Below are 23,065 nucleotides of genomic sequence, written 5' to 3' on the forward strand. Positions count from 1 at the left end.
GATAAAACTTAAACTAGCCTTTGGAAGATCGTGATCATTTATTATGCTGACCCAGACCCAATTTGTGTAATTCATGACTGAAACAGAAAACTCATATGAAAAACCAACTGTTAGCAATTTTTTGCCTCGTTAAAACACTAAAACTTATTCCGAGCTGAAGATCGTGCCATGTCCAAATTCTGGTTAAGTGTAACAAAAATAAAATCGTTTAAAATAAGGCCCCGGCAGTGGCCACCTCGGCAACGCTGGGCCTAATGGTAATAAGCTCATATGAAATTCCTCAAGTGGTGACTATTGCTCTGATGTCAACTGTGTCGCCTGTTCTCAAAACTTCATACTTTGTATTTTTTGGACGGCGAAATTGCATCATCACAGAGATGATCCTGTGTCTCATGGATTTTAAGCCAGCTTCCTGACGCCGGAGTTATCAAAAGTGTAGCAATGCGTCACAACCAATGTAACGTCGCCTCAACAAGCACAGTAGCCAGCGATGTCAGACCTGTCACTTGAACAAAAACCATTGGACATTTCACATCGTAACCCCATTGATGAGCCTATATGATGCAAAACAAATGAGGCGAAACGCGTCTGGAGGTCTAATTAAAAAGTATCTACGTTTTAAGGAAATGTACACAGTGCTGCTTGTTCCCATATATTCATACTGGTTCTCAACTGTGTTCATAAAAATTACTTCATTTTGGTCAATTCCCTGCTTGTGAAATTACTTTGTTGAATGCCACTACATGACTTATGAGATGAAGGCTGCTATTGAACCTGATGGTGTGCTTTGTTCATAGCAAAAGCAGAGTGGCTGTCATTATTGGGAACTGCTGTAAACAGAGAAATCTGTCTTGTGTTTAAATTTCGTTTTTCAAAATTGAAATTACTGTTACTGTGTTCTCAAAATGTTCGATTAAAACTAAGGCTCAAGGCAAATGTGACCCATCACGGCAAACAAGGCGCAGAAGATAAACCTAAATGACACCATGAGATAATAGAAAAAATTGATGTACTCATATTTCACAAAAGGCAGACAACAATGAAAGCAACAACTGTCTGTCTCAACCCGCCAAGCTCAGAGCAACATACGCCTGGTTTTGCTGTAACTGGTCACAAATGCCTTGAGCACATAATCCAAATTTATGTGGCTCCAGCTTCTACGAATATACTCATAGTCCGCAGTCAGCTTGTTTTTGTGTCAAAGGCATTTAATGATTCTCTAAATCAAGTTGCAGTTGGGGATTTAGGGTGTCTCAGCCTTGTCTTTTGATTACTGGAAAATGAATCCTGTTGAGGCTCAGCAGAGATCCTAAAGAAATTTGCTGAAATAATGCAGGAACAGGAATTGTGCATGACTTTTCTGTCACAGTCTTTGTATTTACTTATTGACTTGTTTCCTAATATCCCAGTGAAACATGCATGTGGAGTCATTTTAATACCTCTGTGTATGGTTTCGTAACTAGAATTAATGAGGATAGCATTATTGACAGATTTAGATAAAATTTGCACAATAGACGATGATGGTTTCCTAATGAGGAGCCACTCCGGAGTACTTGATAATTGCTGTATGCTGATATTAGAATACAATGGTTGGCAGTCTCTTTAGATTTATTTGTTCCACTGCCTTAAAGCTGGCATGCATGCATAAAAACCCAAGCAACCATATTTGAAAACACTTACACCGAACCTCTGTGTTTCAAGCTTACCTCACGTATGATAGACTACTAGGAACAGTCTGCAGTGGTGAAACAGTATTCACTAAATGTGCTCCGGTGTGGAGCAACAATATGAGCGTCACTTCACACATATTCAGCAAAATGACTAGTTCTTGATGGATTTTAGGTCTGAAAACAGAAACAAATAAGAAAATTTTAACCCTTTCGCTGCGAGTGCCATTTCTCTGGAAAAAAGTTTTTGAAATCAATGCTTTCGAATTTAGTAAAATACCTTTATGCTATCTAAAAGCAGGAGGAAAAATTAATACAATGAGTTTACTTTCTGAGGCTACCTCCTCCAAATATTATTTTCTTTGTTTTTGAAAGTACTCCCAGGAGCTCATAGTGGGGAACCTCATATGTCACGATTCAGTGGCTAGGGAGGGTATCGTGGCCTACGAAATGATACACAAAGTCATGGGAAGCTTGCAGCGGATTAGCAAATAGCTATTCAGTGGCATCTGTATGTGAGTCAGTCAGTCAGTCCATCTGTCCAACATCTGAACGACATCTGCCCGACATTTTGAAACCATAGTTTTCAGACATTCAATCAATCAATCAATCAATGGTGGCATTTATAAAGCGCTCCAATTACTCAGCGTGTGGTCATTCCGGAGCACTTTTTTCCCAAAAGGCAACTGCAAAAAGGTGGGCCGTTAGGAAGGACTTGAAAGTCTGGAGGGAATCAATGTTACGGAGCTTTTGCGGCAGCTGGTTCCACAGTTTTGGAGCAGCTACCGCAAAGGAACAACCACAAAGAGTCTGGCACTTGAACTGAGGAACCTCAAGGAACATCGCAGATCCTTTGGTGATCGATCCTCTTTAATTGAATCATGGATCTGAGATATTCTGGAGCCTCCCCAGTCAAGCACTTGAACACCAAGAGCAGAATCTTGTACTGGATCCTGAGCTTGACTGGTAGCCAGTGCAGGTGAACCAGCAGAGGGGAAATATGGTCAAACTTTCCAACCAAACACACAACTCTTGCAGCAGAGTTGAAAACCTGTTGGATTCAGTTCGAAAACTTGGGGGGATACCATTTAGGACAGCATTACAATAGTCTGGGTGGGTGATGATAAAAGCATGTACCAAGGTCTTAGTGGATTTTTCCGACAGAAAGGTTCGGCTTTGTCGTATACAATAGAGACCATCCATAGTAGGCCTTGGCACATACTTTGTTTACGTGTGTCCCCATGGACATGTTGCAATCATGCACCGAGATTGCGTACACATTGGACTGGTTGGATATCTGTCCCTCCAACCTTTATTGATGCAATCCTCACCTTTACAAGCTGCTATCGTGTGCCAAAGATGGCAATCTCAGTTTTAGTGTCATTGATCATGACTTCATTTTCATTATACCATGCTCTAACTTTAATTATTCATCGCTCAATGGCTTCCACTGCTTCAGTCTGGCATCCAAGTTGCGTTGGTTTAAAGGCAAGGTACCACTGATTGTCATCTGAGAAACTGTGGGCAAAGGGTAGATATTTTGAGATGAGACTGTACAATCTTGAAACATAAGAGAGAAAAAGCACAGGGCCCAGACAGCTTCCCTGCGGCATGCCACATCTAAGCATAAAGTCCCCCGACTCTCCCCCCTTCAGAACCACGTGTTGCCTCCGGTCTCTCAGGTAACAACTTAGCCAGCCCTGGGCACTACCACCCACCCCAAAGTCAATGTTCAAAGTCTCCAGAAGCCTAGAAGTGTCTACAGTATTGAATTCTCCAAGAGCACAACTTCTTGTTTGTTTATCCATGCTCATGAGAATGTCATTTTGAACTTTGTCTAGAGCAGTTACAGGTGAGTGGTTCTTCCTATAGGTTGATTGCATTATAGGCAGTGGAGCTAATGACTCGCTATGTGCAACGAGTTGTTGGACCACAGCTTTCTCCACTAATTTTGAGTAGAGCTCAGATAACTTACAGGTCTATAGCTCGAGAAGACCAGATCAAGTCCTGACTTCTTAAGAATTGGTGTGAGAAGAGCTGTCTTCCACTGGTCAGGTACCAGGCCTGACTTAAGAGGCCAATTGACCATCTCAGTGATAGTCGGAGCAAGGTCACTGACTGTTTGCTTTAGGAGCCAGGTCGGGATAGGATCGAAACCACATGAAGCATTCGAAGAGCTCATAATGATCCGTCGTACCTCATCTTCTGTAAGAGATGAGAAGGCCTCAAGAGTGGCCAAGGGCTGTGATGTCACAGCCACAGTTGGTGCCACAGTTGGTGCCACGTTGATGTTGTGGATGTTGTCTCTGATGAGGTCAGTCTTGCGCACAAAGAATTCATCGAAATCATTAGCTATTTGTTGGAGAAGTAGACCTGAGTAAACTCTGATCAGAAACAAAAAATCAGCGCAATTCGACCTAAATTGAGCTGTAAATTACAAAGAATTCTTTTGTCGCTTTATTCCAGTAGATAGAAGCTTGAAATAAAATTGAAGAGGTCTGCAAAATATAGAGGTTTTGATGTAAGATAAATTAGTTTCGATTTATGTCACCAGTTGGCGGTATTAGGCAAGGGTGTAAGTTGGCACATTGTCAGCCATGTTTGAATTTTGCGGTTCACTCATTACCTCGGAATCTCCAGCATCGTCATGGTGCACAGTTATGTTCTGTGCGCCTGAAGCTGCATTTTGACATCGGCCATTTTGGTTGGAGTGAAGCGATGATAGAATAAATTAGAAGGAATTTAATCCCTTCAAATCAATGGTACAAGTCAGTCGTTGGCTCAACGCACGAGGTGAGATGTCTAGATTAGATTCTTGTGATTGGTTTGAGGTTATCAGTTTTATCTCATTGCTGATAGTTTCACAAAATTTTGAGCTTTGAATGGTAGGCGACAGTGCATCAAGATATTATTTGTCACCACCTACATTTCAAAGGAAATTATATAAAGGTACTGACTACATTTACTGGTTGTCCCTAGGTTATGACCATGCATCTACCTGACTGATTTGCCTCGATCTGATTTTAAAGGTCCAAACTGCAGTCATTTGTAGTCAACTGGGTTGTGACCTTGCATCAACTGGGTTGTCTCGGTCCAAGAAATCAGCTGAGCGTCAAGCACTCTGGCTTTTTTGGCTCACCGGTAAGGTGAGTCTATACGACACCGCAGTGTCCGTTGTCATGTTAAACTACCGACTGCTCAGTCCCCCCCCCATGCCAGGAGATCTCTGACACTGAATTTCGGTCTGATCTGATTCTTGACTTGGCGACCAGGGGCAAAAAGTGTGATATCACTCTTACAAGTGACTTGTTTTCGGTCCCTTTGTGGTGCAAACCAATTTTAATTCGATTCAGGTAATTTGTCTTTGCTCACTCATGCATAAAAAGCTGGGTGTGAAATTTTGTGCAGATATGCATTAAACTCCTACCTGATATTTTCCAAAAATATAAAGTGCTAATTTGGGGGTAATTTATCAAACTGTATACTTTTTTTGATACACCCTGTATTCGCAGAGGTCAAATGGCATAAAATACCCTTTTGTGTGTAAATATGACCACATCACATATTTTGCGGGTTTTGATTGACCTACTTAGAAGGTTACGGACATCAAGTGGCGTAAATTGGCCGTTTGAGTGTAACTATGGCACGTTTCTGAACCACTTAAACTATGAACTTGAAATTTGATACACATGATTTCCTAGGTCAGATAACCTATGATGCTGATTTTCGGTCTGATCTGATATTCTCCACTTGGCCACCGGGGATGGGGCAAGACTGAAAAGGTACAAAGTGCAATATCTCGCTTATTATTGACTTGTTTTCAATAATATTTATATGATAGGTAATCCTAAAAAGGATACATCACATATCATGCGCCATGAGCGCTCTTATCGGGTACTGAACTTCCACTGCTCCATAACTGAAGAGCAACAGCACATAAATTCAAATACAGTACTCGAAGAGCAGCACCTAGTTTCGCTGGCTTCCAAATGATTGGATATCGCCCAAGACAGCCTTCCAAATAAGGCCACCCTACTATGAATTTCATTCACCTGAACTTGGCTCTCTGCCAAATATCAGAGATGGCATGACAAAGCCGAGCAACGTCGCGCTTCCAGGTTACGATGCTACATTACGCTAATGATGATGCATACAAATTGACTGCATGGAAGCATTTGTTTATGATTTTCCAGATGGGCCATGCATTTGGTGCGTGACTAGCGCTCATGATTTGCACACCGTCAGTGGGATATCACTAGGCGGTGTCAGAATGCTTCACCTCAGTGTACTCGGCAGTGTCGGATATATTTATTAGGTTCGATTGTGGCGTCTTGACCTCCCGGTGGGTGGAATAGGTGCTTTGATAAATGAAAGTTAAACTAAAAAACAATTGCAAGTTGAATAGCTGGATGGCAACATGATCGTAGGCAGGTGTAGACGAAGTGATTAAGTGTTTTTTCTTAACGGCGTGGCAGATTTTTTATTGTGGCGGTACAGTTTCAATTGGGCGATATATGTCCATATCCCCTTGAAAACGGCCTGTGGAGAAGGCTGGGTGAGACAAAAATACTCCTTGAAAGTGAATGCTTTTGGCTCATTAGGAACAACTGGCCATAACATTAGTATGAAGGACCTGTGTCTCCTTGCCCTTAACCTGAGGATAAAGCTATAGAACTCCTCCTTGACTGGGAGAATGAGTCTCAGATTCTTTAAGAAAATGCCTGTTCACATGATGACCATCAATCTCGTTCACTTTGATTGTCTTTCCGCTTGATTATTCTGGTTTCTTGCCCGCCAGTTGAATGTAATCCTGTTTCCGATAATCAGATAAAGAAATTACTGGAGCGTGCTTACCTTGGACAACTTGTCAGTATGAGATATGGAAGGGGGAAATCAAGTATTGAGGGATATATTGGGTTATTCAGAAAAAAAAACCTGCGGTTTTTTAAAGATGTATATCTGAGAGATGGATGCAAAGAAAGTATCTACAATGTGTGCTCATCTAGAAACAACTAAAACAAACATCTCATTTAAATTTCAGGACGAAAACTTAAACTAAAAACGGAAAACACATATACGTCCTGAACTAACGACTACATCCTCTCCAAATATTTATTACAGGTACAGTACCACCTCGAAATAACGGACACTGATGGGACTGGGTATTGATATCCGTAATAGAGAGGTGTTCCTGATAGGAAGGTTATGCCATTATTGCCGTCCAATATGTGGATTCATGTGTATGTTGCATATGCATGAGGGAGGTCATGACTCATGGAGGTTCCAATGAGTAGGGGAATTTTGATAAAAACAAATCCCGTTTGATTATCATGTAATTAAATGATATTTTCATGCGCATTTGAGGTTACTTCATTGTCATCGGACCAAACCTGTTCAGTAGTGGTATTGGTTTACCTTGTCCGTTTTTGCGTGTTTTGTGTGTACATGTGTCTGTGCATCTGACGGAAGCAATTACTCAGATGTGTAGTTGTATTGGTGTCATATTACTGTGGGATTGGGGGAGGGGCGGACTAGGTGCCTAGCCTTTTAACGGACATGTCTGTTTTGTGAAGGTGTCCCTATGGCAGAGGTGACAGCAAGGGCAGGTTCTACTGTACTTCTGATAAGGATAAATGTTAGAGTCCCATGTTTTTTTATTTTGCTTTTTTTCCCCAGGTCACAAGGTGATCATTAGGTTGTAACTATGACACATTTCTTAACCGCAGTGACTATCAATCACAAATGTGGTACACATGTATCCCTTGGTAAGATGATATCAGGAACTGAAGTTCAGTCTCATCTGATTCATCATTTGACCACCAGGGGGCCAAATCTAAAGTTCTGAAAAATGACACTCCTTACTTGCCCGATTGCTACCAATTTTGTATCATCGGTACATCTAACCTCCATACAGTATACGCTACCAGGGTTTTTGATTTCACCTGTTTTTCAAGGTCACAGGGGTCAAATTTGCAAAATTGTCCTTTCTGCTATAAGCTCTACCACAATTATTTACCTAAAAATCAATCCGATAAGCACAATGGCCCCAGGCCATTTATTTGATGGTTATTATAAAAATGAAACATTATTGATGACGTATACTCTATGAGGTGTTTATGGCCAGTTATTATCGCCTCATCTGGCCAAATGCGCAATCAATTCAGGCTAAAAACGGGTCACACTGAATGCGCAGTAATGATACGCCATCTATAATTAGATTGCTGAACTCATTCCCGTGCTTAATCCAAGATGGATGCACCCATGAGAGTAAACCGTGGCGATTGAAATTATGAAAATAATCATTTTTATCAGCAATTAATGACAATCATGTATTTTCGGTTGAATGGACAATGGCAACGTCGGAGGATGCTGAGGTTGCATCATTTGGGTGAGCTACGCTTGGCTCGAATATGAGCGGAAGATGAAGTAACGCTGTGCGCATGCACAGTGCGATTGCAGTGCTTAACTCCTTCAGTGCCATACCCGTCGATCGACGGACAAGAAAGTGCATCCATTGTGTGCCAAATCCGTTGATCGACGGATAGGGTTGGTTTTGGTATACAACTTTAGGTTCCAAAGCTCAATAAATGCAAGCTCTGTCCTGGCCTTAGTGAAACAGACGACAGATTCGGGTCGCAGTGCATCTTGGGTCAGTATGATTAGCAGAAAGGGCGGGCAGGAAGGCCACGCTTCATGCGTTTCCAGCTGAAAAAGTCGCATAATTTTTGGCGAATTCTATTCAGTCTCAGAAAACGATCCTTCCCCAAGTGATTCTGTGGATTCAGATGGGCCTCCTCAGGTAAATCATGATGAATAGATAGACTGAGATGTTATGATTATGAAAGTAACAAGTGGTTTTAGGAGGTCCTCAAGGTGACCTATACATATTTGTGTCAAGTCGAAGTGCAAAATACCCCTTTGCCCTGGTGATTTCCTCAATATCTCCCATACCCAAACTAAATATTACTATGTTAGATGACTGTTAGGCGAAACAGTAAAACATTTTTGGTGAAAATATCTTTTTTAATCGTATTTGTTTTGAATTTTACAAAATCTTGAAATGCCTGCGTTTTCCTGGCATTCTTGCGGCCCATAATTAGAAAAACTCCGGGACTGAAAGAGTTAATGTTTATTAGGCGTGCCACACTACGAATTCCAAAGATATGGCAGCGGGTTCAATGCAGCTTGGCCACAGTGACTTCGTTGATGCATATTAAATAACAGTATTTGTTATAACGGTTTGAAACGGTTCAAGCCAGCTTTGGTGTGACACCCCAATGCGTATTAAAGTTTTAATGCGCAGTCAATTCGTATTAAAACGCTTGTGTGACCACAGCACTAGTATAGTTGGCTGGCTGGATTGGGCCTCAGGTTTCCATTTTTTCAGATATCAAAATATCTCGATGATATTTTGAATATCACACGACACTGACACCTTTGTGGGGAAATATGACTTGTAATACCACCATTGGATGATGAAGACCTCTTCGTTGCTGTTAATTGCACTAAACATGGAGATTATAGCCGCGCGTACACCACCTGAAAATTTACCACCAATCTTGGTTCGCAAATCAATGCCGCACCATTGAAAATCCACCAAGCGCGTACACCACCACTGCAGCTAGTTATGAAATCCGGCAACAGATGGCGCGCAAACAATAAATTGCATGCACAGAAAGTGCCATTTCGAAAGCGCCGCCTGCCGCCGAACCATCTAACTAGCTAATTGCCGATCCATTAGCGCGTACACCACGATAAAGCCGAGCTTTTAACAAGCCGGGCGAATTTGGACCATCAAGCTTGATGGGACTAATTCGCCCAGCAATTTGTACCAGCAATGGATTGCCGAACAAATTTGTCGCGGCAATGTGGTGGTGTACGTGCAATTGGTCCACCAATATTTCGTGGTGTACGCGCAACTAGTATAGCAAAATAACAAATTTGACTAATACCTCAAAATAACAATGACACAGAGATGTGGAGTGATGCCAGTTTTGCCAGTAAATTGTCTAGGTCCATAAACGTATGGTTGGAACTTGTTGCTTGCCGGTAACCAAAGTTATCCATGGTAAAGAGTGTGACAGACAAAACATGAACCTAGTTGTTAAAATCAATTTTACCATGACCTGGGTATTTGGGACCGGATTTGATGATTGTTGCTTGCCGGTAACCTAAGTTATCCATGGTAAAGAGTGTGACAGACAAAACATCAACCTTTGTTAAAATCAATTTTACCATGACCTGGGTATCTAGGACCGGAATTGATAATTGTTGCTTGCCGGTAACCTAAGTTATCCATGGTGAAGAGTGTGACAGACAAAATATTAACTTTGTTGAAATCTATTTTACCATGACCTGGGTATCTGGGACCGGAATTGATGATTGTTGCTTGCCGGTAACCTAAGCTATCCATGGTAAAGAGTGTGACAGACAAAACATCAACCTTTGTTAAAATCTATTTTACCATGACCTTGGTATCTGGGGCCGGAATTGATGATGCTATGGTGTTGCTTTGGTCAAGTTACATGAGGAGTAGGTCACCTATACAGGGTTGTAACTGCTACAGAGGCAGAGTTATAGGGTGTGACAAAATCCAACATCTATCATGGTCACTTATCATGCCAAGCCGGCAGCCATTGAGATTAGTATCAAAGGAGTGCCTTCACTGTCGACACAAGCAAAGTATGTCAAGAAATCTTTCTACATCGCTTGCTGAGGAGATTTCTATGGAAAATGAGATTGTTGCTTTGGCTAGTGGTCATGAGTAAGTTCTCCACCATGCAGAGAAAGATATCTGATGCAAATTGTCACCAGGGAGAAAGCAGACATAGTCTAGATTCGTTAAATCACACCCTAACACTGCCACACCATAGGAACTTTTTTGCAAAACTAAAGGGTCTAGAAATAATAAAATTCTAAGAAAATGTCTATCAGATCAGTGTAGCCTGCCTAGTTTGAACTTCAGAAACAACAACAAACAAATGGTTTTCTGAAAATTTTCTTTCAATCATGTCAAAATTTATCTTTCAATTAAAATTTAATTCATTCCCAGCTCATTGTCATTGACAATTTTCAGCAATAAACACTGTCATGTTGATATCACCAGAGAAGACTCCATGAGCCTTTTGCTGGAAGCCATTAGCAGAGGTTAATGGCTGCAGTGACAATCCTTACTTCCTTTGTTTGCATTAAATGTAGACCAAACTCCCCAGAGAAGTTTAAAAAGCAGCTTCTCACATATCCATTAGAGCACTCTTGCTGGGTCCTGATCTGAATGTGATATCAAAAATTCGTGACTGAAATGTGCTCCAGTTCAACGACAGGCTCAGCAGTAGACAAACTTAGTGGAGTAGTTCAGGCTGGTTCATTGATTTGACATACTGAAATAAACCATTTTGCAGAGCATATAGGGTCTGAAACATGTTTAAGTAGATGAGGTGGTTGATTGATGAAAAACAATAAAATAATCCTTCTTCATAGCATACATGTTTTCGGGCCCGAAAATGGTGAAAATGGGATTATGAGGTTTGTTAGGTCTCCTGTGGGGAGCTTAAATGATACTCTCCCTCTGTCAACAGACTTGCTGCAGACAAGTGCTTTGTGCAAAACCGAGAGATAAGTCCAATCCTATGGCAGTAGTGGCATTGTCATTGTCGCATGTCTCTTGGTCTTCTGTATTCATGTTTTTTTCTCCAGTTCCTCTTGGAGTAAACTTAGACTCTGTATTCTTTATAGGGGGACCAGTGGCCTTAGCCTGATCATGGTTTGACAACTGTGGGACTGTATCATTTCGCACTGAATTGAAAAAAATAATAAGGATGTTTCTTCCTCTAGCCTCCCAAAATTCCTGGGTTGACCTAGGGGCTCTCTCCTATAGGAACAATTTTAGTTTTGACCCACAGGCACGGAGTAACTGCTCTCTCAGTATGAGGTCAATCACCCCCTCATATGTTTTGGTGGCTTTTGCTAATTCTGTCCAATGATCAAAGCAGTTACGAAGCTGTGTGGCTAACTGATTTTGCAATGTGGACTGTAACTGCTCCACTATTTGCCTGATGGGCCTAACGTTTCCGGTGGCATGATGGGGTGCCCTCTTCCATGTCTATTATGTCCCCTGTGATGCAATGCAAAATATGGCCCACCTCTCATTGCCTGCCTGACAGAAAATCCCCTTGTGAAATCCAACCCAGCTACAAACTTGACAGGTGATGCAGTTAAACATGCCATGATGTAGGCACACTTCACCTAATACCTCTCTGCTGAATATGGCCAAGAGGTTTACCTGAAGTGCTTAGCCATGGTTGTCAACCAAAGATGTATTAGTTTAAGCCGATATGAGATGATGTCTGTCAATAGCACAACTAACAAGATGGTCCTCCATCTTGCCACATGATCATTAGCCAGGCATTGCTTGGACATGGTATATGTTCTCTCATAACATGGCCAATTATTGCATGAGACGTGATATTGCGATGATGTCCTGATTCCTATTGGCAGGATGAGACAAATGGAGAGGCAGCATTTAAGTAATGACAGACGAGAGGCAAAGAATCCAATGTAGGGCCATGCTTTATTGTCTTTTATAGAATGAGGCATAAGAACTTGAAGGTTGCATGCTGCAGATCAGTTGAACCTTATTTTTAATGATGGGTTACTTGAGAGAAAATGCCCGGCTGTGACCAATGAAGATTTTCATAACCCACCTCTCTGCCTCCGTTTTCATCTGCCAATAATCTACTAGATCAGAGGCAGATTTAGGGTGAGATAATGTCAGGTGGTTACTGACAGGGCATGAAGGGCGACTGAGTCGAGTCCAGATGATGAAGTATCAGCAGTTAATGACAGTTGGTTATTCACATGGTGAATTGAGGGTGACCACCTGATCAAGTATCAGCTGGATTCAGGGTGGTGTGATGAGAGAGGGCTGATCAGATAGCCATTGAGAGCTCGCATGATCATGTATCTACTTGGGGACGGGCGACGAGGTTGGACAAAGTATGATCGGCGTTGACCTTTGCCCTCTTTAAGTTTTAAGCTGTGATTGGAGCACGCGCTGAGAGAGTGCCGAGAAAACAGGAACAAGTTTAGTTTTGTGTATCTCGATAGTGGTGACACAAACGCATGAGGGTCAGGAAGCAGAAATCCCACTCGTGTGTTTATTTGGGCAGACTACAACCTTTTTACAAATTTTTAGTTTTGCAATGTGAATATTATTTTTAAATCTCTGAAAATAAACCCTCTTAAATTTGCTGGATTACAGTATATTGTGAATGGAAAATATGCAGAATTGTATGTGATATGTAACTGTTTAATATATTGTGTATTTGTAGGTCGCCTAGCAATCCTGAGCAAAGACTGATTAAACGAATCATTGCTTTAGAAGGTGACACGGTGAGGTAAGTGTTGTTCTGTCATTCTAGTTATTCAAGTAAGAAATGGATACCGAATTGGAGGTATTGGTTATCTCACCAAAACCGTGCAGCCGAAACTATGAAATTGATGAATTTCGCGGTGACTTTTTGAATTTACGCACCGAAGGTCATGTATCTGTTGACCTATATTTTGGTAAATTGAAGGTAGCCCTTTGACCCCTGACATTCTGGAAATTATTTTTTTCAATAGTTTCTATTCATAGCTCCTTGCAGAACTCTTTAGATATTGGGAAAAAATAGTGGAAAGTGGCTGGAAACAGGAATTTTTCATCAAAGGTCACCAAAAGTTGACCCCGCATCAAACATTTTGAACATCTGATTTCTTTAGTTTATGAGCTTTCATATAAATATAACTTGTAATACATGATTTTGAACTCCAACAGTATATAAAAATCATTTTTAAAATTCATGTCTGAATTTGTGAAACCCTAAAAAAAAGGCGGTTACAGATGGAAAGTGCCAAAAAATTGGCGGCTCTATTGGGTTAATTTTACTAGTTTTAATGGTCGCATTGAAGATTTAGATGGTCTGAATGATTTTGCTTTTACAGAAACTGCATAATTTATAAGCATTTTTGCATCTTGTATTTCAGAACTCTCCATTATAAAAATCGCTATGTGAGGATTCCAGAAGGACACTGCTGGGTTGAAGGTGATCATCATGGCCATAGTTTAGATAGTAACTTATTTGGACCTGTAAGTAACTGATTAGAGAGTGAAGCTAGACGCAAGGGCCCAACGCGCCGCGTAGCGGCAAAAAAGTGAAGCTGGCGAAACATTTATAACGGGTCACCGTCACTTATTATTGGACTTATAGCGCATTTACGGGGTTGCAACTATTTTGCTTTATAGTGTCACCAGGAAAGAAAAGCATGCGACCTAACGCCGATCTATTTGTATAAAGTGATAATTGGAAGGTATATAGTAGGAAATATCAATAAAATAATCATTCCATGTCGTCTTTTGAGGGCATTTTTGATTGTAAAAAATATATGTGTACGTCATCGTAGTCTCTGCAATGATAATTTTATCAGAGCAGTCTCGCGCAAGTAGAAGTTCTTTACCTATTAGTTCTTCACTTATTAGTCTCAACGTCTGGCGCAAAGCCAGACGTTTTCCATTACGATTTCACTACGATGTTTGACAAGAAGGAGCAGTGCGCGAGATATGCTAATGAGCAGACTTCCCTCGCTTGAGTTTCTGAAGAATGTTCCATATCGCGCTAAGCTCATCACTACTGATTATGACAGGCGTGCAACGGTAGGTATCTGCTCCCCAACTTCCACCCTAATACGGTACAATAAGTTACCATTTGATGGGAATGGGACAATGCCCTCACTGTGTATGGAGTCATAGGGATAAGAAGACATTATTCATTAGTGTTGGTACAAGTGATTTTGCCCAAAAAGCATGCGCATTCAAAAAACAAAATATGCAAGGTATCACGTACATGACCATGACGACGTGCAGAAAGTGCACTGGCCAGTGCATACCCTATGGCTATGTACTAGTAAACATGGTAGGCCTAAACATGAACAACATCATTATTCATCGGCAGTTCATTTTACTCCGAGCTTTTCCTGAAACATATAGCCATGATGATTAGGCCTACCATGTACCATGACCAATAACAGCACTAGATCATGTAGATGTCAACAAGTTCACATGATGATGATGAACCGTATAATCCCGCATGGCGCATGTGGGGCAAGCGTCTAAACCAAAGCCCCAAAATCACTTGTTTTGGTCTATTTCACTTGTGTTTCCCCCCTCTCCCAGTCCATAATACATTTACAGTTTACAATCCCCGATCATGGCCCAACAAAAGGTCATCGGTTGACTAAAGGAACACAACTGTTCAATGGATTTATAGTTGAATGCGATCAAACTACGTCTTTTCAATCGTGGATTGTAAATTTAACCCCATGGGCCTAGGGAAGGCCCTATAACAATACTTTCGACACAGTTATTATCTCCGGTGCCTCCACCATGTTACACACAGTGCTCACTGCTGATTCTAAAATGCGCCACCTAGTCAAAACAGGACATATGTTCTTCTAGGAATAGATCTCTTTCCAATATTTCGTCATTCCACTATCGTCATCACCTCATCATACTTTCATTGACATTACAGGCACACATCCACAGAGCACTCTTCAAATCATCTACACAGTGGTTATCCAACTAGGATTATAAAGGTAATTTCTTAGCCCCGCACAGTGGGTTTCAGTCTTGATAAAGGGGCACTATTGCTAGCAGCTAGGTAGGCAAGATAAAGTTAGACGAAGTAGCCGATAGGGGTCTCTCACCCCTCAAAGTCCGTCACAACTATTCAAGCTTGTACAAGGAATACATGCAGCGCTGACTCTAACAAGACCCAATGGGAATGTCGCACAGTCATCTGTCAAAAACAAGACCTATGTTGCAGTATGATCTCTTGCCAATATTTAATAATTGCACTATCGTCATCACCTCATCATACTTCATTGACATTACAGGCACACATGGACATTGACCACTGTTGCAGTCAACGACACAGTCGCTATCCAAGTAGCATTATAGAGGTAATTATCATTATCATACCTCATTAGCATGTGAACCAATCACGTCGCGTCCTTTGCGATCACGGCAAAGCCTCATGGAATAATGTCTTTCACCGTTGAATAATTTTTCATATTCCATGCCTACAAGTACAACTTCAATTTCTTCATATTCCATGGCTAGAAGTTCAATACTAATATAATATCCAAGATAAAGTTACAAGAAGTAGTCAATAGGGGTCTCTCACCTCTCACTGTATGTCCACACTATTCACGCTTGTACGGGAAATACATTCAATGCTGAATCTAACAACACCCAGTGCCCTTACTCTGTATATTAGTCACTGGAAGATGGCCCATTTCACTCCTTGCTTCTACTTCGCCTATAGTCTCATTGCAAACGCTTCAGTTCTATGATATCACATTCACTTTCAGCTGTCATGCAACGCAACAACTGTGCTATCTGCCATCGCACATCAACGAAGAAGTGCAGCCGCTCACATTCCACCTCACGTCTGTCCGACCAGCTGCAATCCTCGAGGACGCCCCACTGTACCACGATTTCACTACGATGTTTGACAAGAAGGAGCAGTGCGCGAGATAGGCTAATGAGCAGACTTCCCTCGCTTGAGTTTCAGAAGAATGTTCCATATCGCGCTAAGCTGACCACTGCTGACCATGACAGGCGTGCATTGGACTGGTACAGGTTGGAACTAAACATTGAATATGCTGGTGGTGACGCTTTCTGATGAGAAGTTGGTCGTGACTGATGCAGTATCCTTGGACTTGTCCACAGCATCGTTCAATCATTGCTCTCTGAGCTGCCTTGATTCTGTACTTACCCAAATACTAAGACCAAATGCCTGTTGACTGTGCTTTAAGAGAGACTGGCGCCATGCCTAGAGATATGACTGACCCCTATTGGCAAATTTGTATGACTTTATCTTGCCTACCTAGCTGCTGCCTATAGTCTCCCTTTAACTGCGGAACACTTCAAAGTCGATAAAATGCCATGTTCCACCTTTTAATGTGTTCAGACCGCCATTTTCAAAATAATCAAGTCAGGACACTGCCTTCTAGTCTCATAATAAATTTTGCTTTCCTCAATAATAACATTTCTTCTTCTTCAATGCTTTCATCATTCCAAACTTCTCCTCCTCTGACTTTTACAGGGGTACAGTCATGGCAATCAAAACCCAAATACTGAGACCAAATGCCTGTTGACTGTGCTTTAAGAGAGACTGGCGCCATGCCTAGTCTCTCTTAAAGCACAGTCAACAGACACCAACCCCCTCAGACTCAGAAACCACAAACGCCCAACCCTTCGTGCTACCTTAATACTTCTGGGTTATTTAGAGTCAGTTACTCTTTCTCCCACTTTTGATGGCTTAAACCATTGGTGTTGCACTTATGCAGCGGTCAATGTGAACTCTGTACCCTCCCCCCCCCCCCTGTTCAGGCGAACAACCCTTTAATACCACCACATCTCCCAGGGTGTCCCGATCATTTACCAGGAAACCACCTCAGCTCCAATTCTGTGGTACAGGGTTCGACTCCAAATCCAGCAATTATGATGAACAACACTTGCTATTTCTAGAAGAACTCCCAGCCCCTCCGAAATCCCTCAATGTGTATCTTGAGGGTGTATAACAAACATCGACCAAAGTTCCTACAATCACAGGAAAACGGCTCGTCCTGCTTGGGGGGGGGTTCAGATTTCACATTGACCGCTGCATTAAATACAGTTAGTACCAGAACTAAGTATCGTTTTTTAGCTGCGCGGTCCGAGTAGGAACCAAGGATGATCCCCGGATCGTATCGTACTGTGGGTGTACCGTGCAATGAATTTTTGCATTATGGTCCGAGAGAAAGAAGTTCACGACCCAAAAAAATTCATAGTACTGTTAGATTAAATAAATAGTACGAGCCAATAGAAGTCGAAGTATGATTTTGGTCTTGCCTGAGTATCGTCTGACAAGCTGGTGCTTGTCGCGAGTGGGACATACTTCGATTGAAAACATCATATGTGTCTAGTGTGGTAATCGTTGGCTAAGGCTAGAATATAAGTGCTAATATTTACGGATAAGTTTGAAGCTTGATAAAACGTACCTCTTTTGCCCTGTTGTCAAGAAAGTGAAATGCCAACTTTCCCGCGAATTCTTCATGGTAAACAAACTTCAATTTCCCACCTTATTACGTCAGACAATATCACAAATGGAAAGAAAATCTTAACGCAGTCTCCAGTTAGAGTGTTTATGTTGCTGATCAAGACTATTCATTAATCTTTGAACTTTGACCTCTATATATTAAATATCTGGCCAAACCAAAAACTTGTGTCATACTAGCAAATTTGACCCCGTGTGAATGATGAGAAGTGGTGTTGTTGAGGTTGGTTGGGGTTACCTGTGTAAAAGGACAATGGACACACTTTTTCATTTGTCTCCTCAGTAGTGAACTTACCATATGAATTTCATCAGATTCTGTTAAATTGTATTGGAGTTACTGCACGTTTTTAGCTAAGCCCCCTAGTGTTGAAACCGTAAATCAGATCGGGCCAATTTTCAATAGCGAACTGCGCCTATTGATATGTGAAAAGAAAGCAATCTCAACTTAGAGCCTTTATGTCATCTCGATAGACGGACCGACTGATAGTGAAGAGGAGAACCATACCCCTCGTCCATACCGCTGGCCAAGGGGTAAAAACAAAGAGTTATTGTTCCCGCCCTCCCCCCTCAATAACATAGAAATGACCTTGTATTCTAAAAGGCCTTGGTCACATGATATCATTATATTCTAAAATGGAAAACACGTTAAACTTCGTTTTGGCCACACAGGTCCTTGGTATCGCAGCCCAGGACCAAGGACAATGACAATGTATCGTAGTGTATACAAAATGTCCGTAGGGCAAAATTCCTTGATTCCATCGATAATTGCACGCAAAGTGCGTATTAAACAGGGAAATAATCATCACAACCGTTCATTATTTACTTATATGAGACAATAATTCCTCAATAGTTGGTATTATCCAAATAAAAGAAGATTTATGAGGCCTGAAAGATTTGTAAACACCGGGGCTGCACTCGATCAGACTCAGGAAGCCCCATCTTCTCAGGTGACTTGGCCCAGTATATGTGGCCCGGAGTTATGCACACAAGACTGCATCACTCTTTGACGAAAGCAGGACCACTTATTATTTGGTTTACTTTTGGCACCTTTTGGAATAAAAACTAATCAAATTGCGTCGCAAACCCTCGACTCTGCCACGGATTTTGGTCTGCATTTTAGGTCAACCCGAGCGGTCTTGATTATACAACCAAGGACCTGTAGCTCGGTATTTATTCCTTAATCCAACACCACACATGTCCAGTAGGCTTATCATTTATTACCCCTCAGCCATAAAGGCTAGAGGGGTATTGTCGAGGTGTTCACCGTCTGTCCTTTGGTCTTGCCATCTGTCCATTGATCTCGTTTACCGAGCCTATCGCCGTAACCATAAATGCTCGGCATTCCATCTCTGGGTGGTTTGAAGGTCTTATGGTGCCATTGTGCCTTTCTGCAGTTTTGACTGGGGGGGGGCTTCATGTGAAAAATTACTTTTGACTATATCTCATGAGTAATGCTAGCTAGAATCATGCAATTTTTACTGTGGACACTGCTCATCAGACTTCATCACATTATTCCCGGGTTTTTGATTTGACCTACTTTTCAAGGTCACAGCAAGGGTCAAATTGCATAAATTTACTGTAATCGGTTTCCCAAGCATATCTCCATAACTATTGAGGCTAGGTTTTTCATCTGTAGGTGGTTTGAAGGTCTTATGGTGCCATTGTGCCTTTTGGCAGTTTTGAAGATTTTTGAGCTACGCTTGGCGCCAGAGGGTGCTTCATGTGAAAAACTACTTTTGGCTATATCTCATGAATTATGCTACCTAAAATCATGAAATGCTTACAGGACACTGCACATGAGACTTCATCGCATAATAACCAGGTTTTTGATTTGACCTACTTTTCAAGGTCACAGGGGTCAAATAGCATAAATTGACTGCAATGAGGAACCGGCGTTAAGATAAATGCCAGTGGTGGCGCCACAATCGATCGTACCTTCTGTCGCCATGACGTCATTTTCTGGTCTGTTGACGTCGCATGAGGTCAATCACAGGAAACCATTACGGACATTTTTGCACAGGATTTCAACAACAGAAAACGTGCCCAATAACTGGCATCGCGCATATTTTCCGCAAAATTATCTTAAGAAACTGATAGCTCAATAGATTTAAAACAGGAAGCAAGATGCAAACGTCGCCGAAATCGGTCGAAAATAAACTATCGTTTTCGGGCTCAGAAATAACATGATAATGCATTGGAAATGGAGAGTTTTGGTATGATCGATTGCAGCGCCACGTGGCGGATAAATCGCGCCGGTTCCTCATTGGTTTCAGGAGCATATCTGCGTAATTTTTGAGGCGAGGCTTTTCATCTTTTGATGATTTGAATGTCTTATGGTGCTTTTTGCCTTTTTGCTTACAGTGGACACTGCTCATGAGACTTCATCACATAATACCTGGGTTTTTGATTTGGTTTATTTTTCAAGGTCACAGGGGTCAAATAGTGTAAGTTGACTGTAGTTGGTTTTCCAGAGCATATCACCGTAACTTTTGGGGCTAGGCTTTGGATCTTTGGGTGGTTTTAAGGTCTTATGGTGCCATTGTGCCTTTTGGCACTTTTGATAATTTTTTAATTACACTTTATATCTCATGAACTATGCTAGCTAAAATAATGAAATGCTTACTGTGTACACTGCTCATGAGACCACACCATATAAGACCTGGGTTTTTAATTAGACCTACTTTTCAAGGTCACTGGGATCAAATAGCGTAAATTGACTGTTATCGGTTTCTGGAGCATGTCGCCATAACTATTGATGCTTGAATGTTTATCATTGGGTTGTATGATGGTCTTATGGTGGCATTGTGTATTTTAGAACTTTTGCTCATCAGCCAAAAAGGTATCTTTTTCTCACAAACTATTTTCAGCTATATCTCATGCGTGATGCGGGTAGTCCACTAAGCCAACTTCACTATCATGTCACCTTCAGTGTGGGCTGTGGGGTTATGCTCGCTTTGCGATGCTATTTTTTATTCATGGTAGTTTCACACGTTCCCTATGCTCAGACTTGAACACATTAATATGCCTACCGGTCACACTAAAAGTCAAGAGACGTCTGCAATAGGGAGCATTTGATTATTTCATTATGCTCAATTCATTAATGTTGATTTTGTGTTTCAACCCACAATAATAAAGGGATTTACACTACATCTTAATGTGCTTGTGTCATTTCAGGTGTCTGTGTCTCTAATCCAAGCCAAAGCATCACATATAGTCTGGCCACCATCTAGATGGCAACGATTAAAGACATTAGAAACAAAAAGTAGGATTAATATAATGGAATATAACGTTGATATTGGTACCCAAACTGATGAAGTGGATGATCTTCTGAAATGAACATCTGTGAACAGTTTGTCAATCTCTGCTTCTGGGCCTGAAGTGGCCTGATGGCTCGAGTCTAAGAATCTGTGCCCAAGCATTGATGACCATCATTAACAGAGTGTTGTATATAAGGACTTATGATGTGCATCACCACCCCACCAAGCCTCACAAGATTCCTACCAACCACAGGCTGTGGCATTAAAATTACCTGCCTGCAAAGTGGTGAAACCCTTTAAGGACTGATATATTATAAATTATTGCATGCTCACAGACTGATAGATTTTTGACTATTTGAAAATAGAGGGAAATCCTTTTTGGCTCACCGTAGGGGAGTCAATACAACACCGCAGTGTCCGTCGTCCGTCGTCGTATCCTATTTCTAAAACAGTGGCACGTTTCTTAACCGCTAGGGCTATGGACTCAAAACTTTGTAGGCATGACCCCCTAGGTCAGATGACCTTTGACACTAAATTTCGGTCCGGTCTGATTCTTAACTTGGCCACCAGGGGGCCGAAACAAAAAAATTGAATAGTGCCATATCTAACTTATTACTGATTAGTTGTTGGTAACATTTTTATGGTAGATACTCTTAGCAAGGATACATCACATATGTTACGGGTTTCTGATTTGACGTACTTGTCAAGGTCACTGAGGTCAAATGGCGTAAATTGGCCATTTGAGCGTAACTGTGGAACGTTTGTTAACGCCTGAGGCTATGAACTTGAGACTTTGTACAAAGTACCCCACAGGTCAGCAGACCTCTGACCCTGAATTTCGGTCAGGTCTGATTCTCGACTTGGCCACCAGAGGGCCAAAAGTGAAAACCTAGAAAGTGTGATATCTCGCTTATTATTGATTTGTTTTCAATAACATTTTTATGGTAGGTTCTCCTAGCAAGGACACATCACATATCATATGAGTTTTTGATTTGACCTGCTTTTCAAGGTCACAGAGGTCAAATGGTGTAAATTGGCTGTTTGAGTGTAACTGTGGCACGTTTCTTAACCACTAAAGCTATGAACTTGAAATTTGGTACACAAGACTCCCTACGTCATGTAACCTCGGACAGCGAATTTCGATCTGACCTGTTACTCAACTTGGCCACCAGGAGGCCAAAACTAAAAGGTTAAAAGTGCAATATCTCGGTTATTAGTGACTTGTTTTTGATGATATTCTTATGGTACTTACTCCAAGCAACGATACATCACATGTTATACCAACTTTGGTTTAACCTATATACTATACATGTACAATGTTTCTTAACCTGGATGAATTCCAAAGCACCAAATATCTATAGGTGAGCACAATGGCCCCTGGCCGTTTCATTTCAAAGCTTATTTTAAAGGACAAGCATCAGAGCAATGCCTTTGTTCAAATGGATTTTAATTAAGCATATGTGACCCTTTCCAGCAAAAACAGTCGCATGTCGCTCTGAGCTTGGCAGGTTGAGATGGACTGTTTGTTCATTTCACTATTGTCTTCCTATTGTGCAATCTGATGACATCAATTTCTTCTATTATCTCATGGTGTTATCTAAGCTCACCTTATGCGTTACATGTGCCTGGTATTGTTAGGATGGGTCACATATTTCCTGCACTTTCAGAAAATGTATTGTTTGGGGGATTTACTGAAGCATGTTTTATCTTTTGAGGGAAATAGTGGAAGACTCTGTATCTATTAGAATTACATAGAAATCATAACAGGAGGACCCCCTGTCCAACCCTTTCCACCTCCTTACCTGACCCATGATGTACCCATGTACATCATGTTTCTTGGCCATATAGCAATCCCAACCGACCGACAACTCCAAAACATTGTCAGAAAGCCAACAAAAACCTTATCAGTTGTGCCACTATCTTCATATATCTCCTCAAAAACATCCTCCAGAATCAGTTTCTCTGCCATTTAGGCAAAAACAATTGGAACTTTGGAGTAATTAAG

The 23,065-nt window shown here is 41.4% G+C and overlaps 1 protein-coding gene and 1 long non-coding RNA gene across 3 annotated transcripts in view; both read left to right on the plus strand.

Moving 5' to 3' along the window:
• LOC135490672 (mitochondrial inner membrane protease subunit 2-like) overlaps positions 1-23,065 on the plus strand; it is a 193,673-nt gene that overhangs the window by 167,962 nt on the left and 2,646 nt on the right. The window contains exons 4-6 of one of the 2 annotated variants that reach the window (XM_064776004.1): positions 12,998-13,063; positions 13,692-13,794; positions 20,978-21,065. In XM_064776004.1, coding sequence (XP_064632074.1) covers positions 12,998-13,063; positions 13,692-13,794; positions 20,978-21,065 — 257 coding nt within the window. Of the gene's footprint in view, positions 1-12,997; positions 13,064-13,691; positions 13,795-20,977; positions 21,529-23,065 lie in introns of those variants that run through there. The other variant, XM_064776003.1, reaches the window with a different exon arrangement.
• Positions 14,982-16,468, plus strand: LOC135490677 (uncharacterized). The gene is made up of 3 exons (XR_010447756.1): positions 14,982-15,296; positions 15,597-15,662; positions 16,074-16,468. It is a non-coding gene; the product is annotated as an uncharacterized LOC135490677 (long non-coding RNA).

This window comes from Lineus longissimus, chromosome 7 (genome assembly GCF_910592395.1).
Source record: "Lineus longissimus chromosome 7, tnLinLong1.2, whole genome shotgun sequence".
Lineage (NCBI taxonomy): Eukaryota > Metazoa > Nemertea > Pilidiophora > Heteronemertea > Lineidae > Lineus > Lineus longissimus.